The 18,284-nt window shown below is 44.6% G+C and overlaps 1 protein-coding gene across 1 annotated transcript; it reads right to left on the bottom strand.

The window, feature by feature from the left end:
* Positions 1-12,095: 12,095 nt before the first annotated feature.
* ATP5MG (ATP synthase membrane subunit g) lies at positions 12,096-17,819 on the bottom strand. The gene is made up of 3 exons (XM_075909791.1): positions 17,661-17,819; positions 14,109-14,269; positions 12,096-12,273 (listed from the first exon to the last, which is right to left on the bottom strand). Exons 1-3 carry the CDS (start codon positions 17,722-17,724, stop codon positions 12,175-12,177), a joined length of 324 nt encoding a protein of 107 aa, XP_075765906.1. The 5' UTR covers positions 17,725-17,819; the 3' UTR covers positions 12,096-12,174.
* Positions 17,820-18,284: the final 465 nt, after the last annotated feature.

Raw genomic sequence — 18,284 nt, 5'->3', positions numbered from 1 at the left:
TGCTGCTGCTGGGCCCCGCGGGGCAGGGCTGAGCTCCAGCTCCCAGCCAGAGGTGACTCGTGGCGGCACTGGGGGTGCCCCCTGTCAAACTTTTAATTGCTCAGTGGGGTGCCCCCTCCTGCCCCCTCCCTGTTCCTCTGGGGGGTGCCCTTGTTGCACCCCCTCCTCCCACAGGCAGCTTTGCAGGGTAGGGTAGTTCAGCCACAAAATGTATTACCAACCTGTGGCTTTTGCTGTTCAAATATAAATCAGCTGCCCATGTCTCCTGCCAGGCTGGCTGCAGGAGTAGGGCTATGATACCAAAATGGGGCTTAGGACATGGGGGGGGGGGGGGGAACAACGACTCTTAGTTCTGAGCTGTGCCACTGACTCTCTGGGTGACCTTGGGCAAATCCATTAACCTGTGTCTGTTCCCCATCGGTAAAATAAGAGCCATTACATCAAACACTTCGGTTAAAAGGTTGAGGACACAAAGTCAAGCTCTGGATCTAAAGGTTTAGACTCATTGATAACACAAGTTGTAGGTCAATATCATCCCATAGGATAGAATTTATGGGTTTTTTTCAGTTTGGATTTTTAAAAATTGGTAAATTACATCCAAAACTACAAGTTAAAAGAATGTTAAGGTTGTAAAGTCAAACACTTAGATGTTAGGAAAAGCCAGGATGAAGCTGGCCTGTACAACCTTAATTCAGCCTGTTTAGACAATATGCCTCAGTCAACCATGAGACCATACCATCTTTTCTCTTCTTGCAGTCCCCTGCTTAATTCCCTACATACCTTCCAACTTCTGCCACACATGAGACAGTGGTCCTAGAGACGACATTCTCCACCACTACATAACCTTGCTTCATCCTCCAGAGTAGAACCAACCTGTACACTGAATGAGGCAGGAATCCTGTGGAAAAATAGCATGTGGTCATGTAATTAAAGGCTTAAGAAATTCCATCAAGTGGGACTATATAGACCCCAACTCATGTGATCAGCAGGGTTCACACCTTTAGATCCGCAGCAGAAACCTGCACAACAGCCATTGCAGTAAGATTAGCGCGTGTACACGTATCCATGTGGACCAGCCACTAAAGGGTGATGAGACTCACTTTGGTTTATCTGCTAACAGCAAATAGAAGGGATGCTTGACTTCGGTTCCTGGTTTGGAGAGTGTGTTCTCTATTGGATAGAGACCTTTCTGACTCTGGGCACCTACCTCAGTCACTGTTCCCTTCTGGTCCTATCCCTTCTGTCCTCCTACTGGCCCCATCCCAGGCTCAGTTCCTGCCTTCTACTCTCCAGTTCATATTCACACTTCCTTCTCCACTCCCTCCAATTTCTTACCCCTCTTTATTCAATGTGGACACCCCTCCACACACTGCCTGAATGCCAGCAGGGGAAGCAGGAAAACACCACAGGAGACAATCTCCCAGCTCTCAGTGGTGGCACGGCAGCTGCACTCTACCAAGAGAAACAACTGCAGGGAGAGTCCTGCTCTGCCCCTTCTGGCCTGCATGCTCAGTCAGTCTGTGGGGATGGTGCAAGAGCACAGGAGCTGTGAGGGCTTGGAGCATGCTTAGTGCAGACAGATTCTTTGGAGAATTTTGCTGATATGCTGACAAGTCTCTACTGAGCATTTGCAAACTGAGTTTTTTCAGAGATTTGTAATTTGACCAAATTTGGGACTATTTTCCCCATGGGTAGGCAAAAGGCACATCCCTAATACCAAGGTGACCCTTCTGCCAAATTTCAACTCCCTGCTCCAAAGCTCATCTACTGCACAGATGTTAATTGCATTTTGTTTTCATATAGCAATGTATTTTTCCATAATCTCATTCAAGGAATGGCTGGACCTCTTTTGCTGAAACTTGAAAAAACAATTAGACTGAGGCAAATACCTGTCATAGAAATATTCAGCCCAAACTGATTAAATTTGGCACAGTTGTAAGCACATGAAAACTGGGCCTTATAATGGGAAGGCAGGCAAAAAACTTAAGGCATTGCCACCAGCTCCACTTATAAATATGTTGTTGCTTGTCTATTTAGACTGAAAGCTCTTTGAGTTAGAGACTGTCTCTTGTTATGGGTTTGCAGAGTGCCTAGCACAATGGGGCCCTGATGGAGTTGAAACCTCAAGATTGTACCCTTGTGTATTACTAGTGATGCCTTGGTTAAATTTCTTTTCAGTTTTTATAACCTATCTAATTTACTTGGCACCAGTTGTGTTGTTTACTTTTTATACTTACTTCACCTTGAACAATTAAAATAGCCTAGACTCTGATCAGTTTCTCTTTCTGTTCTATCGCACTAGCACAGAACTATCTATTTGCAAATTCTGCAGAGGAAGTAAGGGTAAAATAACAAGATGTTTATTATTGGAAGAAAAACATTTAACAACAAAAAAGAAAAGTAAGTAACCAATCCAAAGTGCTTTGATCTGACTGAAGAATGGTCATTCTAAGATTTCAGTCCCTAAATCACAGTCCACATAAAGCCAACTCCCAATTTATCTGTCATGGAAGAACGGGCTTGATACCCACTCATATGTCCTATCAAGACTTGCTTCCTTAAAAGCACAGTAACACTGATGTAACATAATCTCAGTAACAAGCTTCCTCTCTGAGCTTTGGCTGCTGATCTGAGATGCACACCTTGCTTTAGGAATGCTGCAGGAGACTTTAAATCCTAATACATTGCTGTTTTTATTCATTAAAATATTAGATATACTATTAATATTAATTAAAACAATAAAACCTCCATGTTGAACATAACACACTTTGTTTCCCTAAGACATCATTGTCAAATCAAGCAGAAGGAGAAGGTGGATGAGATGGGAACAATGCCATTAAACAAACACTAGTACCTGCAGCAGTAGCAAAGAGAACACAGAATAACTGGCACAGCCCATTCTGGGTTTGAAGACATGGCAGCTATTTATTATACTGCAGGAGTCCTGCTTTAGGAGCATTATTAGGATGGTTTTTCATTAAAACTTTTATAAAGAAAGTTTTTTTAAAAGTCCATTAAAATAGGGGTTGCATGCTCAACAGGCTGGAATGCTGCCAGGTCCTCTCCGCCCCTGCACTAATCTCCTGTCCAAAAATGAAGTGAGTTTGGCAGCCCCTGCAACATGGCATGTACATGCCCTCTGCATCAGGAACCCTGCTCATGTCAGACGTGACTGGACCTGAGTAACTTCTCATCCACAGACAGAGCAGCAAATATAGGTGGGGATTAGCAGCATGGAGAGGTCAGCTGCAAAGGAAGGAAGCCTGAGTTAGTTATAAAAGAGCTTTGGTCACTTACCTTGAGAAAGCGAGACGGGACAAAGAAGCAAAGCAAGGGCACAACAGTCCAGCCAACACCTTTGTCTCTTCCAAGATTACACCTGTCACTTCCAAGGGAAAATCTGGAGGGCTCAGATGGGGCTCCTCAGCCACTTAAAACCCACCAATAAATCCCCTTGACAGACATCAGCCTCGCTTAGAGAGATAGCCAAAGAAGAGGAGTTGCTCTTTACCTCCGGAGCAGTGCACTTGTGCTGGAAGTCAAGATCACAATTGTAACCCCATATAGGCTGCAGCACCTCTAATTAATTAGAGAAAAAAGTCCTATCATTAAGGGGTCTGACAGCTTCCCCTTCACAGATGGGTACTGTGCGACAGGGTTACAAATATGGGAGATGCATAATTGCTAAAGATATCTTGCTGTTCCACTGCCATTCACAGGAAAAAAGGAGTCAATTCCCTCTCACAATATAATAATAGTATCAGACAATTATCAAGCCCCTTCCATACCAAGCACCCTCGAAGAACCTGGCAGACTCATTCTATACAACCATATACAGGACTCACCTTGTTCTCAATTACAGGCTTATCTGCTAGGATGTTTTCCAGCACGCCGCAGAGCTACGCAGGATAACACTAATAGTACAGTAAGAATTTAAAAATCCTGGTATCCAAATGAACATTTGCTCATCAGGTTTGAATTCAGTAGGACAAGTTTCCCAGACCCCCATTCTTGGACTGCCCGGGAGACTGGAACAAAAAAGGGAGGCTCTGCACTGATCCCATTCACAGAAGTTAGAGCACTGAGTAAAGCTGCTGATTGCTAACTCCATTAGGCCACAGGAAATGTGGGTGTGAGCCTCTGGTCAGCTTGCACTGGAGCAAAGACAAGGAGACCCCGCTGAACAGCCACGCGCGGGGGGAGTCATGTTCCGTTGCTGTTGAGTCACTCAGGAACTTAGTCTTGACCCTGTGCAGCTACTGGGGAGAGGGAAGAGGGGTACTTGCTGAGACCTGCACTAATCTGAGCATCGTACTTGGATGCGGTCTCACATTAGCTGGCTCCCACTGTGAACAGGGCCATCCCCTCAGCAGCCAGAGGGAAAAGAGAACAGGCGCTCACTAACAAGGGAAGAGGAAGGTGCAGTCAGCAACTGCCTGCTACTGAATGGTTACTTTAAAGGCAACACTGGCTTGGCTTTGCCAGATGTAAATGGGCAGTTTCTAGGCAGGCTATGCTTCAGGAAATGTTCGTATAAAAGGGCAAGTGTGTGTATGGAAGAGAGATAGTAGATCCTAGGAAGCCTCTACAGAAGGTTACAGCTATAATATGGTCTTCTGAAGAAAGTTTAGAACTTGGTATATGCAAAACTCAGTGGGTTAACCTGTGTTTTCCTGTTGAGCAATTGGAAGTGGCATGGGGAAACATCATGGATCTGTTACCAATTGCTTGCTTGCTAAAGTCAGAGCAGAGGATGTTGAGGGCTAGCATTAAGGTAGATGAAAATGTCTGGCTTTAAAAACACACCAACTTTAATGTCTTTTATTAAAGACCGGAGATGAGCAGCTCCAACTTCCATTCCTGCTTCTGTTGCAAACTTGGGAAAGTCACTCAGTGGCTCTTGGCCTCTGTTTCCCCCTCTATAAAATAGAGGTGCCTGACCTACCTTGCAAGGGGGTTGGAAGCTTCGTTACTTAGCATTCATGAAGGGCAGAGAGTACCCAGCAGGTCTTCTGTGACTCGCTGTCTTCTGTGGTGTCAGTTATCTGAGGGGGACTTTACCTAGAAAATGCTGGGAGATTGACACTTGATGATGATCCTTTTCATTTGCTCATATCAGCCAGCTATGATCCAGGTGCTTGTGCCCTGGCCACACTTCTAATTTTTTTTAAAGCCGAATTAACAACATCCAGGTTGAAAGCGATCAAGAAGAAGAGCACAACTTGTTTATGTGAGTTTCATTAGTCATCGACTTGTATGTTATTATGGAGGCAAATCTAACTGCCATCTGCAAGGTCCCTATTGAAGCCAGGCTGCTGAGGCACATCGTAATCTACCAAATGCTCCCAAAACAGCATGTCTTCCCCAGGAGAAGAATGAACCGGGCTGGAAGGGGCAGGTAGACAATGTGCTCTCTAGTGGTAACTCTCAGCTTCCTGCTTGTACAACTGTTTTCATTTTATGAACTAAAACACAAACTGGGACCAAATATTCTCTTTTGTGTATATTTCAACTGCTCAGATAGTGGTGCCAACAACATCTTCCTTTTTGTCAGCTGCATCCCCGAGGACCTCTGTAAGGGTCTGTGTTTCATATATAAACATCTGGGGCTTTATTGTGTGTGACAATGCTCCATAATGAAGTTGTATTAAATACAAATAAATTGAAATAGGAAGCCAATTGAGCACAGCATCGTGCATAGGGTGATGCACAGCCCGTGAATAGAACCACTGAGGAAATAGCAGCATCCTGCAAATAGAAAAATCTATTCAGGTAGGAAGCTCTAAATACAAACATAGTATTAACAAGAAACATTTCTCAGAGTACCCACACGCTGAAAGAGTTTGTCAGCTTCAAATGGAAACCATTTCCTCTCATCACTGAAATGCAATCACCTCTGGGGTGGACTCCATCAGCTGCATAGCAATGCCCAACAATACTACTTCTTGCGCTAAGACTTCTGTGTAAGGTCTCATATTCTCTTAAAACTGGAGGGAGGCAGAGTGTAATTCTATGAGATGGAAGTTAGCTGGAGTAACAACCCTCAGCTTGCAAAAACTACACTGGGATCTTTAATAACCACAAAGTGCCAAGATCTCAGCTTAACTCATCTACAAGACAGAGTTTTCAACAGCACAGCATGCCAACACCAAACTGAAGCATAAACTTCAGCATTGTCAAGAAAGAACCCCCCTTCTCACAACATGGCTTGTCCCACCCAACTAGGGATGCTTCTTGGCGTGTGTTGTGCCCAGTCACATTTTACAAGTTGGAAGGGGTGGGCTGTGGACCAAAAGATGAATGCCTTCTCTTTCCACATGAAATGCCTCATCGTTGAAATGAGACACAAGTTGAGAGAGATAATATCTTTTATTGGGCCAACTTCTTTTGAGAGGGGAAGCCTTCCGGCCACACAGAACTCCTGTTTCTTTTGGTTAGCGTGCACGTAACATTGGTTTCAGATGTAGCACTCAATGCCCTCTTTCTGTCCCTGATTGTTAAGCAGTCTGGGTGAGGGGATTTCCCCTAAAACATGGACAGATATTTATACTTCACTCCCTGTTTAAATAATTTCAGAAATGTGGGAGTAGCTGTAAACCTCAGCTACCATGTGTGCTGGAGAACTGGGGCTGCTGTTTCCTTGGCGGCGGGTGGGTGTACATGAGGGAGATGACATCAGGCAGCTATAGAAATGCAGGGTGGCTGTTGGGAAAGGATTTTAATATGCAAGAAACAGTTCATAGCTGTGCTAAGGTATTTTAATTAACCCTGAATGCTAGGGAGGAAGAGGCAGTCAGTCATTCATCAGTTGTTTGGTTAAAAGTCAGAAGCTAACGTTTCTCAAAGATCCATCTGGGGTAACCTAGAAAAAACCTGTACAGAAAATGGCATAACACTACTGTAACTACAGCTTATCTGCTTTCTGCAGGCTTCAGCCATTCAGCACAGACCTTGCCCTCTAACCAAGGTTGTATAGCAACAAACTTCTCTCAGAAGCAGGGACAAGGATACTGGAGGCAGCTCAGGATTTTCCATCCATGCCTAGCCTGTCTCCCACTATGCAGATGCTGGCACAGCAGTCTCCTTGCTTGCTGGGAGGGTGGGTTACTTGCTCTTATCAGCATGAAAGCCACTGTGAGTCAGCTACTGAGACACAGTGTGGGTGACGTAATTCCACTCTACTGTCATTCTCCAGCCAGCTGGGAACTGAGTCCCAGAGCCTCTCTGCAACCTAAGCTCCACCCACAGGACTATACTGATAAGACTTGCCTGTCACTGGTCCCAGCTGTGAATGATTGAGTCAACCGCGTTTGGGGGCTCTTACAGAACTTGCCTAACTGAAAGGAGAAACACTCCTGAGTCCTAGTGGTGTGGAGTTCTCTCTGGCACTACTTGTATGCTTGCATTGCAAGGAACATAGAGAAGGCTTTTACCATACACCATTTATTGGAACGCCAGCACTTAATGACTCCACGGTGTGGAGGAGCTATACACATGCAACAAAAACTGATCCCTGCTCTGAGGAGCAATCACACTAAATCCAAATTGAACAGCAACAGAAATGTTGCCACAAATTGTTTTAAATCCACTGAAGAACCCCGCTCCCATTCCACAAGCCTTGCCTGCAGCATTTGCACCCCAATGTTGCAGGCATGAGTCATACCCACACACGCACCCAAAACCAGGCTTATTTTCATGGATCAAGCAACAAAATGCAAAAGCACAGAAGAAGACCTAGACACTTGATGTAAAAACTTTAGACCACCTGAGGAGAATTTTAAGATGAGAATGCCTATTTTTAAAAAGCAATTTTATGCATTGCATCCTAAAGCTCTCTGAATTCTGGGACCATCTGTAAAGATGGCAGCAACACGTCTACATGGCAGTTTGAAAGACTCGATAGCTTACATAAACCATGCATCTCTCTCTCTGGCTGCTATTTCCACTCTGTAAAATGGGGCTATTGATACTTCCTGTCTCTTAACTAGTTAGTGAGAACACTATAGCCAGGGACTGGTGTTTGTGTAGCACAGCAGTCTCCAACCTTTTAAGCACGAGATTGCTTTTTGAATTACATCCAAGATCTACCTCACATCCAAATACCCTGCCCCGCCTCCTGTGCCCCTTTTCTGAGGGCCTGCCCCCTGCTTGCTCCATGCTCCCTCACTTTCACCAGGCTGGGGCAGAGGATTAGGGTGCAGGAGCTGGTCTTGGCTTAAGGAATTTGGAGTGTGAGAGGGGCTCTAAGCTGAGCTTGGGGCAGGCTGTTGGGCCACAGGGAGTTCCAGGTGCAGGCTCTGGGAGGGTGTTTGGATGCAGGGGTGCAGAAGGGGGTTCGTGACTGGGGTAGGGTTTTGGGATCCAGCTGGGCCCTGCTGACCTCAGGTAGCTCCTGGGTGGTGGTGCAGTGGGACTACACAGGCTCACCACTGCCCTGGCCCTGCACCACTTCCAAAAGCACCCAACAAACTCCATCTCAGGTCCTGTTGTGCCCCCTCTCTGCTCAGTAGAGATAGGATACAGAGTGGGGGGGGGGGCGCACCCTGAGACCAGCACCCTCCCCTGCACAGCAAGCAGGAGGCTCCAGAGAGGACAACTCCAAGGCAAAGGGCAGGAGCTGTGCAGCAGTGCGAGCAGGGGTAGCTGAAGTGCTGGCACTTGACAGACTCTTAGCCAAACCAGTCAGGGTCACTTGTAGAGGCTCCAAGATCCACCAGGACATCCTAATCTACTGGTTGGTGACCACTGGTGTAGCACAATGGCTTTAGTCAAGGTTGGGCCATCTGTCACGAAGATATAGCCATTTTGGTACACACAGGACCACATACGGCAGTTTGGGCCAGGAAGTACTGAAGAGCTTCATATAAGGAAAAGCAGAGAGACACTAATAATTGTTGCACAAAAGCTGAATTCCTTCCTGCCGCACTCAGGAGGCACAGACCAGGGTGTGGGGGGGCGGGGGGGGGGAGAAGAAAGTACACAGCTAACAGTCACCTTTATGCACCCCACAACCTGATCTTGATAGGCCAATCTATTCCCCAGTCAAATTAGAGTAGCTTACTCACACCTGCGCCAAGACACAGAAAAGATTAATGGTAAAGCACTCCATCCACACAGCAGGAATGGCATAAAACCACATACAGCAATGCTGCATAGGGTCAACCTTTCTATGTCTTAAAATCAGCAGGAATGGCATTTAGCAGGAGACTGAATCAGTCCCAGAGTTTACAGCAGGACCCTGAGGTTAAAAAAAAGAACAAAAACCAACCAAACAGAAAACCACACACACAAGTGTCAAGGAACCCATCTTTTTATTGTGTTGCCTAGCCACTACTTGGGCCTCTGGTAGCTACAGCAATACTATTGACATTTTTAATGACCACAGCTAATCAGGATCATAGCTGCAGATTTGAAAGCTTCTGTGCTTTTGCCCCTGTTCAGTAGACTACCAGAAGGAAGAGCACTACCCAGATGCAGCTGCCATTAGCTCTTCAGAGACTATTCCAAGATGACCCAAGGAGGCACTGACAAAGCACTCCTTTGTCTTACCTACTTTTGTCTGGAAAGCAGTGCCCAGGCTCAGCCAGGCACCTGTAAAGATTTGTTACATGTGACTTGTGAGCAAGATATTTTTGTACTTGTACAGCTGCCTGTTCCATCATCAGAGCTGTATAAGGTGAGCCTGGTATTTCTATTATGCTTTCCAAGAGTGAAAGGTACAATTCTGCAATGCTGGCATGCAATGAATGAAGCTTTAAATGGCTTATGTTCCAGAACAGAATACAATGCTCTCTTACGGGGCTACAAGTAGTAAGACTAAAGTAGTTCTCAGCTTAATCCATCAAGCCTGAGCTCCTGGATGGGGAGGTATTCTACTTTTTGGCTTAGAAATTCTTCACATTAATATGAATGCATCTGAGGTGAGGGAATCCTGTTGGGGCTTACTTGGTGCAGACAGAAATGTGTCTGAGCCACATGCTCCCATGCTAGGGAATGGGGCAGGAATAGCATAACAAGCTTGGTAAGGAGTTCACTATGATGCCACCACTGAAAGACGTTAGTTACTGCAAATGCAAAATATCAGGACTGGAGTGTGTGGTGGGTAGGTACTGACCACATCTTTGTGAAGGGGGAATCTGCTGAGACAGTCATTGACTGGCAAACGTTAAACAACCTATCAGGTACAAACTGGTTACTAGTGTAAGGATACTGCAGAGAATTGTGCTATCAATATGATAGTGCAGTTCTCCCCCTCCTCTCCTTTCTCTAGTAGGAAACCAACCGCAAATGCCAGGTCTAGGAAGTAACTACAACCCAAACAAAAATTCTGGTCATTTACAATACCAAGGGGATTAAGATTAGGGTTGTTAAGTGCTATACTTGCCTAACTTCAACATTTAGTATTTCAAATGAATTCCTCCATCCAAAATGTTAATGCAGAAGAACACCTGCAACTACACCCACAACTGGCAGGTGAAGTATGCTTTCTGAATAGATACCAAAGCAGGGATGTTACATTTTATCATGTAAGACTTCCTACTGAAAAAAGCATTTTAACAGAGACCTATGCTACTGCTGCAGAGACAAACAGTAATCTATTAGCTTAGTCTGCCACAAATTGTCTAATGTCACACAGGGCAGCCAAGCCAGAGTACTGGAGACCCATCCAGGGGCTGAAAGCAAGACTCAATCACTGGCCAAGCCAAGAGAATGTTGTAGGGAATTGGGACCTGCTATTAAAATAGCTAGCATAGACATTTGGCTACAACACAGACTAGTTTTTTGCTAGCTATGAAACAGCTTGCTTCCAGTAACAGCAATACCCAGTGTCATGGCAAGTACAATGTTGTTGGAAGCAGAGAAAAGAGTCCCTACATTGTTTTCTTTAGCGATGAAGCAGCTGAGCTTATATGTCCATTTCAGCAGAAGTTTGCTGGAAATTAAGTGCTTGTTCCCCCTGTCCTTGCTTCTGTGCTCATGGAGTTATCAGCAGTGTAAGCCAATATCTTCTATTTATGCACAGGTCAGGTGCTAAGTTATAGGGCCAACAAACTTGAAACATTTTTCTACCAAGGCTGTAAACTCACCACCTAGAGACCCTGCAAAAGGAACCTGTAGCCATGCTTTGCACTACATCTTTACTTTGGGACACCGGATTCGGTCTCATTTAGGTTTAGTGATGTCATGTAGACAGAACACATGTCAACATTCTGTTCGCCTAGCAGTTCTGCCTTGGTTGAAGGCGGCTTAACAGGCAATATTAAGTTGAGATGCTACTAGCCTTGCTAAAAGCAAGAGAGGAAAGCAGCTCATTTGTTAGAGACCCACAATTTTCTATGGCAATATAAATAATAAACTCCCATCAGATTGCTTGAAAACTTTCAACAAAGATGGAGCAATCTGCCCAATTACAAACTGCTCTCTTGTCCCACTTGTTTTAAAAAGAGTTAATCGTATGGGTAAGATCACAGTGAGGAAATTTTTGTACTTGTATGTCAGAAAGCCCTTCAGAGGAGCACAGCAAGACCACTGGATGATGTATACCTACCAAGTTGTGAGAAGACTTCAGAGGCTTATTCTGTCTTTTCTTTCTTCCAGCTCTTTACATATACCTGACATTTCAACTGAACCGGGTAGAATTAGAGATCACTTTTATACCATTTGATAAACTGGGATGCTAAGTTGCTGTCTGATGGTTTAAATTATGGGCTTTTATTCGTTTCAATTACAGCTGTTGCCAAAACTGTCAGAATCAAAGTAAAAATGCAGGTTGTGAGATGCAGATCAGAGGTTCACATTCCTCAGCTCTAAACACTTGAGCAGAACAAAAGATTTCATAGTCAGTAAACTTTTCCAAGTGCTAGTTCTAAAGAAGTGACAAAAAAAAAAGCTTTCAATTCAAATTAGCCTGCTACAGTAACAGATTCACATTCTCAAGTGTTACAAAGCAGCACAGGGGTAACTTCATTTGTGGTAACTTCAAGAGGGATGGCCTCCCGGCAGCTAGATACTAACTAATACTTTCTCCATCATTGGTAAGCTAACAGGACGGGGACAAGCTCACTGTGTAAACACCACTAAGAGACCACCACATGTCCACATCATTTCCTGGTTTTATTTTGTCAAACACTGTTACAAGACTTAGGGGACAAAGTAGTGAAACAAGACTAGTCTTCAAACATTGTATCCAATCAGGCTGCCTCTGCCTATGATCTCACCGATGTAAAACCACATCAGCACCTCTGTGGCCACCAAACCGTTCCTCAGAGCTTCCTGAAAGAAAGAAAGCCACATTTTAGAATGTTTGCTATTGCATTAACATCTTCCTTTGCTTTGTTAACCATACACAAAGTTTGGCTGTGATGGCTAGAAAGCTGCCCAACTTCATGAGATAACAGCATCTTTAGTTAAAGCCAAGAATGCTAAGAGTTTACTCCCCATGACCCAAGTAGTAACAGCACATACTGACATGCGCTCAAGTCTTATGTACAGATTAGCTTCCAGAGCCCTTCAAAGAGAATGCTTTAAAGCATAAATACTGAGACACATTCAAGTTTTAGTGCCAAGCAATACACTGGACCCACGAAATACCTGTTCAGTACTAGTGTGCAGATCTGTGTATCTGTTAATATTTGATTGATGTGGATGGATGCTGCAGAAAAAGCACATCTAAATTCTACTACTTGTAATATGGTAAAGAAATGAAAAGCTGGTCCATGAAAAATGCTATTCAGTTCAACCTATAAATTCCCCAACTCGAGTATCTCCTCTTTATGAGAATAGCTTTATTGTTTTTCATGGCACAAGTAAAGCTTTTTAAGTTAGGATGTCAGTAGTTCAATAAGTTCCTGGAATATAGCTGCATTTGCCAGACTCCAGAGGAATATGCAGCCAACCCATTTTTATCTTAAAAATTACTTTTTGAAGATTAACATAAATGAACAAGGTTTCAAAATATTACAGGTAACTTCAGGAAGAGATGTGTGAAGAGTTAAAGGGGCATCAGTCAGAAGACCAGGACTAGGCAATTAAAGACCCAGAACTACAGGTAAGTTCAGAGAACAATTCTTAATTTGAACTCCCATTCCTATAGTAAAAGAAGTTATTACTGAATGACTCTTTACAGATCAGGAAGGGGGGAGGTACATTATTTGGAAAAGTGCCTAGAAGTGACTGGTTTATTGGACCTTGCTTTATTAATTAAATAGCAGCACCTGGAGGCTAACCCCATTGTGCAATACAAGAACAAGGGGACATTCAATGAAACTGAAAAACAGCAAGTTAAAAACTGATTGAGACAGAAAACTTCATGGATATCCAAATTTACAATAGATATTTGCAAGAGTTTGGGAAGGGACTAAAACCTCCTAATAAGGTTGGGAATAAGGCTACCTATAAAAAAAATAGAAGAGCGTTAGAAGGAAAACTTAATTGGGACAGGTTATCACATAGCTCCCAAACTGTATGTTTTTTGCACCTTCCTCTTAAGTATCTAGATCTAGAACTTGTCATTGACAGCGAAAGGTACTGAACTAAAAGAACTACTGATCTGATCCAGCTTGTCAATGCCCTAGTTTCTATTAAGGAAAGACGTATTCCCTCCCCTCCCAAAATATTCTATGAGACACAGCAGTTACAGAACATAGCACCATCTCTCCTCACTGCACTGTAAAAGGTAGCAGCATTTTAAAGCTATCCTTAAGCTGTTGATTGTTAGGTCAAGCAGAAGTATTAATTCCAAACTAGATTATCCAATATACCTTCACCCAACATTTCTATCAGAAGGGTAACAATGCATTTCATTCCTTTTGAAAATAAGGCAGCTGCAGACACAAAAGTGGAAAGATCAGAAGTGATATTTGTTCAACCTCCCCCCCACCTCCTCACAGAATGCGCTCATTAAGAATGCACAGTGGGCTAGACTATCAACAAAGCGTCTAGCAAGTTAACTGCTCTGGTCAAACAACAAGCACAAGCCACTTTCTGGGCTGCTTTTTATGCTACTACATGTAACCCAGCTAAAAGTGCGTTAACTAGCCTGGCTGGAGAAACCCCTGGGGAAACACGCTTCGGTTATTCATATCCATTCTTATTTAGCCTGCAGTTACCTTGACTGTGAGCTGTGCGAGGTGACCAGACTGAAAGCTTTTAACCATAGCTTTCATGCTGTCAATCGCCTTGGGGATCTCAGCAGGGGTTGGAGGAACCAACTCAACCTTGGCATATTGCCAAAATGTGGCCAAACGAGGCTTGGAGTAAGTCACAGCAGCTGGAAAAGAAAAATACCAGGATGAATCCACTAGAAGCTAAAAGAAACAGATGTGTGCACTGGACACAAATATTTATTCATGCATCACATTCATTTACTGTTTTCATCAAGTATGCACCTAATCTAAAGTGTCTGAGCTGCATATTGGTAACGAGCAGATATTTAATTTTAAAAATTATGACTACACACCCAACCAGCGCTCTGGCTGCCTATTCCATAAATTTAAAAAAAAAAAAAACAAAAAAAAAAAAAAAACCCACCATGAACATAAAGACTGCGAATAAATATATCCATCACAGCCCAAACCCTCAGACTTAGAAAGAGGAAATAAGTGGATTTAGCAGCATTTTCAGAAGGTTAACAGATCTGATTCTGGCCAGGTGTGGGATGGCAATTTCAAGATTCCTGCCAGCAGCTTTCATATACATTAAGGAACCCACAGCCAAGCACCTCTCCTGATCTCAACTGTGGCAATACCACACAAGGAGAATGGCAATCATACAAGTATCCAGGTCGCAAACCTTTTGAGGGTTTTTAAGTTAAAATAAACACATGGCATTCCATTCCAAATCTTACTGGAGCCAGGAGAGAAATTACTGGTCTAACATGCTCACAACTCCTTAAACAGGCTGTTTACAGCATTAAAGGTACAGAATACTTATCATTAGGAACTCAGCCATTCACAAAGCCTGTATGAAAATGTTTATCATGTCATGGCCTCAGATCAGTACCAAACTATCAACTGGTTGGGAATTGTCAGTTGCTATCTAAGTTGCCACATGATTAGTATAGGAAACTCAGTAGTATCACTGTTTTGCCATCAGATAGTGTTATGATTTACCACTAGAAAGAGTAAGTGAAAAACATTTTAGTTGTTTGTTCTTAAACTGTCATGCATCAATATTGGAAGCATGAATAATTAGATGTTAGAATCATACCAGTTAATTTTAATAAGACCAGCCATATACACTCAGACCAATGGTCCATCTGGCTCAGCATCCTGTCTAACTGTGGCCAATGCTAGGTGTTTTGGAAGGACTGAACAGAACAGGTAATCAAGTAACCCATCATCTACACCTACTTCTGGCAATCAGAAGCTAGGGACATCCAGAGCATGAGGTTGCATCCCTGACCATCTTGGCTAAGAGCCATTGATAGACTTGTTGAAATGTGTTTTATTAAGCTTTTCCTAGTTAGGCAGAGTTAGAGTTACCTCTCTGCAAAAGCTGAGGAAGTGGTAATGTGAAAACAGTGTTATTTCAATCAGAACATCTGCAGCATTCTGCATCTAAGACAATATCCCTACAAAGCCTGAGACCACTGAAAACACAAATGTTTGACTACTGATAATTATGCACTATATAGTGCAAAAAATTAAACCTTAGGTAAACGCCAGCCTATGTGGCCTCAAAATTGGACTTCAAGTAATACTGTTGTAAAAACTCTCCAGTCTCTATAAGCTCAGCTGAATGAAGTCTTGCTCATGAAGGTAGATTTCATCTTCCAGCATAAGCTTGAGAAAATATTGATTTTGTTTTCAATTTGCATTCTGAATGCAATTGGATGCTTGCACATAAGTAATTCAAGTGGGGGGAGGGGGGAGATCTGCTCTCCAAATTAAACCCAGAATAAAATGAAAAATCTCAGACAAACACTACACTGTTTCCAGAAGATCAAAAATTCAGTCTATTACACCAACTGAGAAAATTCCAAAGTAAATGGCCTTTTGGGCCACTGAAAGCCTTTCCACTAAACCCCACGCTTTCTTCAACTGCCATGTGGTATTGCTAAGGTCTTCAAACCATCAGAAAATGTTCAATTTAGACTCTCTCCATAGTTTGTCAATTACTCCTTCAATTAATACTTCATTTTCAGTTGTGGACATTATGAAGTAAGCTAATATTAGTTCAACAGAGCCACTTATTTTAAACTCTCAGGAATAAAGTTTTGCTAAAGACTACTTCATACTTAATACTTAGACAATATTCCTTGGCCTTCGATAGAATCAAAGATCGAAAAGGTATGACCTTCCTCCAAACATATTAAGGCCAGAGATACACCCCCAGCTGGACAAGCAGAATGCAGTATTTTTAAATGAAAACCTTTTAAAGTAGATCATACCTTTCATATAGAAAAGGACCTCAGCTAACATAGGCAAAGATGCATTGCAATTACAAAGCTCTCAAGAGGAAAGAGCCAGAAGTACAAGAAACTTGTATCAAGACATGCATAGAACAGAAGAAAAGGAAGAGCCAGAATTCTCAAGAGATATAGCTTGTTAGCAAAAACAAAGGTTATCTATTTGCTTTTAGCAACTTGGTAGCCTGACAACCCACTAGAAGTCCACCACATCCTGCATCTCTCAGCATTTTCCTTATCACTACATCCTAACCTCAAATATAGGAGCAAAAGTTAGTGCAATCTATGCATCTCAAACTTTGCCCTTACACCTGTACGTTTAGAGGAAAAGCAGTTCTAATCTGGTTTTATATCATGGCTGATCACTACAGCATGTGTGTACCAGGTGAAACTAATAACAAAATCCACCGACAATGGAATTTTGGGTATGTGTGCAGGGCTGCGGACAGATTATTTTGTGTGTTTTCAAATTGGTTTCTTTTGGGTAGAAGGAGGATGTTGTGAGGATCCATCTTGTGTTGAAAAGACCTGATTTCATTGAGTATTAGACACTCATCCTTCTCAGTCTTCCATGAAACGTACAGGTGCTCAGTACCTCTGGAAACATGGCTACTAAGTGCATTCCTGCCCAATTGCTTATAACCCCTTTCCACTCCAACTGCAATGCCACGTTAGATGGGCTGCTACGTGACCTTTGGAAATCACTTCATAGCTGCAACTCAATTCCCCCCATCACTAGAATAGGGAAATGCCTCCTTTTATAAAGCTCGCCGAGAAGCATTAATTTGGAAGAAAGAGGCTGCACAGGGGTGTTTTCTCCGCTGCAGATCTCAATTTAAAGCTGGTCTGCGGGTTATTCCCCCCGCCCTTTAGCTCGTGTACCCGCTGACCGCACGGTCCGAGCCCGTCAGTAAAGTCCGACAGAACCTCGCACGAAGCAAGTTCCGCGACTTTAGCTCGCCCTTTGCACTGACGCGAACCACTAGGCCGCAGCCTCCGGCTCATTTAAATTAAGAGCAGCCCGCGGGACGGAGCGGGAGTCACCGGGACAACGACCCTCCCGCAGCGGAGTGCGGCCGAGCCCTAGAGCCGGCGCGGCGGGACCGGCCTGGGACACGCGCCAGCCGCCCCGCAGGAACGCTCCCGGCGGGGCCCGAGCCCAGGCGCAGCGCGAGGCCGGGCTCGGCGGGGAAGCATCGGGCCTAGAAGCGGCTGCGAGCGAGACCGGCCCGCGCCCCGCCCCCGCGCTCACCGCTGACGAGCTGCGGGCCCTGGCTGACGACGCGCCGCACCAGCCTCTGGGCGGCCTGGGCCATGGCGGAACCGGCGCGAGCAGCGGCTGAGGCAGGAGCCGGAGGCTGAATGTCACCTACAGCAGGACCCCTCAGGCCCCCTGCGCGCGGGCTGCCCCGGCAGCGCCTGTCGCCGCCGCCCGCTGGCCACGCCCCCAGGCGGGCAGCGGGGGCCTTTCCCCTCCCCCGCAGAGGTAACGTTTTGATCAGGCGCCCGCCACAGTCACCTATCGGCCACGAGCGGGGCTGCTCACGCGCGAGGGAGCCAAAGGGGCACATGCGCAGAAGCCAGGCCCGTCCTGTGGCCGCAGCGGGCCCGCGAGACGCTCCCCGCTACACTGCAGCCCGTCTCCTGCGGGGGACTATTTGCAAACCCGTTAGCAGAAGCCGGTCGGGTAGCAAACCCTCTGGCTCGTGCCCTGCCCAAATGCCACTTCTGTCCAATTGCTCATTGGGCTGCAGCTCCTTCACGCGGGCAGCCTCCAACATGCTTGTTCCCCTCTCACGTGGCCTCGCAGCGTGTAAGTGCCCCCGCTTCCATCATTTAGCATTTGCAAACTCAGGAGAGAAACATTACAGGGAAT

Source organism: Pelodiscus sinensis, chromosome 25, assembly GCF_052426305.1.
Source record: "Pelodiscus sinensis isolate ZL-2025 chromosome 25, ASM5242630v1, whole genome shotgun sequence".
NCBI classification, from domain to species: domain Eukaryota; kingdom Metazoa; phylum Chordata; order Testudines; family Trionychidae; genus Pelodiscus; species Pelodiscus sinensis.
The sequence above is the reverse complement of the archived record's forward strand: the minus strand, read 5'-3'. Positions and strand labels throughout refer to the sequence as shown.

Excerpts from the sequence above, each read along its gene's own strand:
- ATP5MG (XM_075909791.1), bottom strand. The coding sequence starts at position 17,724 with ATGGCCCAGGCCGCCCAGAGGCTGGTGCGGCGCGTCGTCAGCCAGGGC. Across the intron at positions 14,270-17,660 it reads GGGCCCGCAGCTCGTCAGCG|CTGCTGTGACTTACTCCAAG; the intron begins GTGAGCGCGGGG and ends TTTCTTTTCCAG. Across the intron at positions 12,274-14,108 it reads TCGCACAGCTCACAGTCAAG|GAAGCTCTGAGGAACGGTTT; the intron begins GTAACTGCAGGC and ends TCTTTCTTTCAG.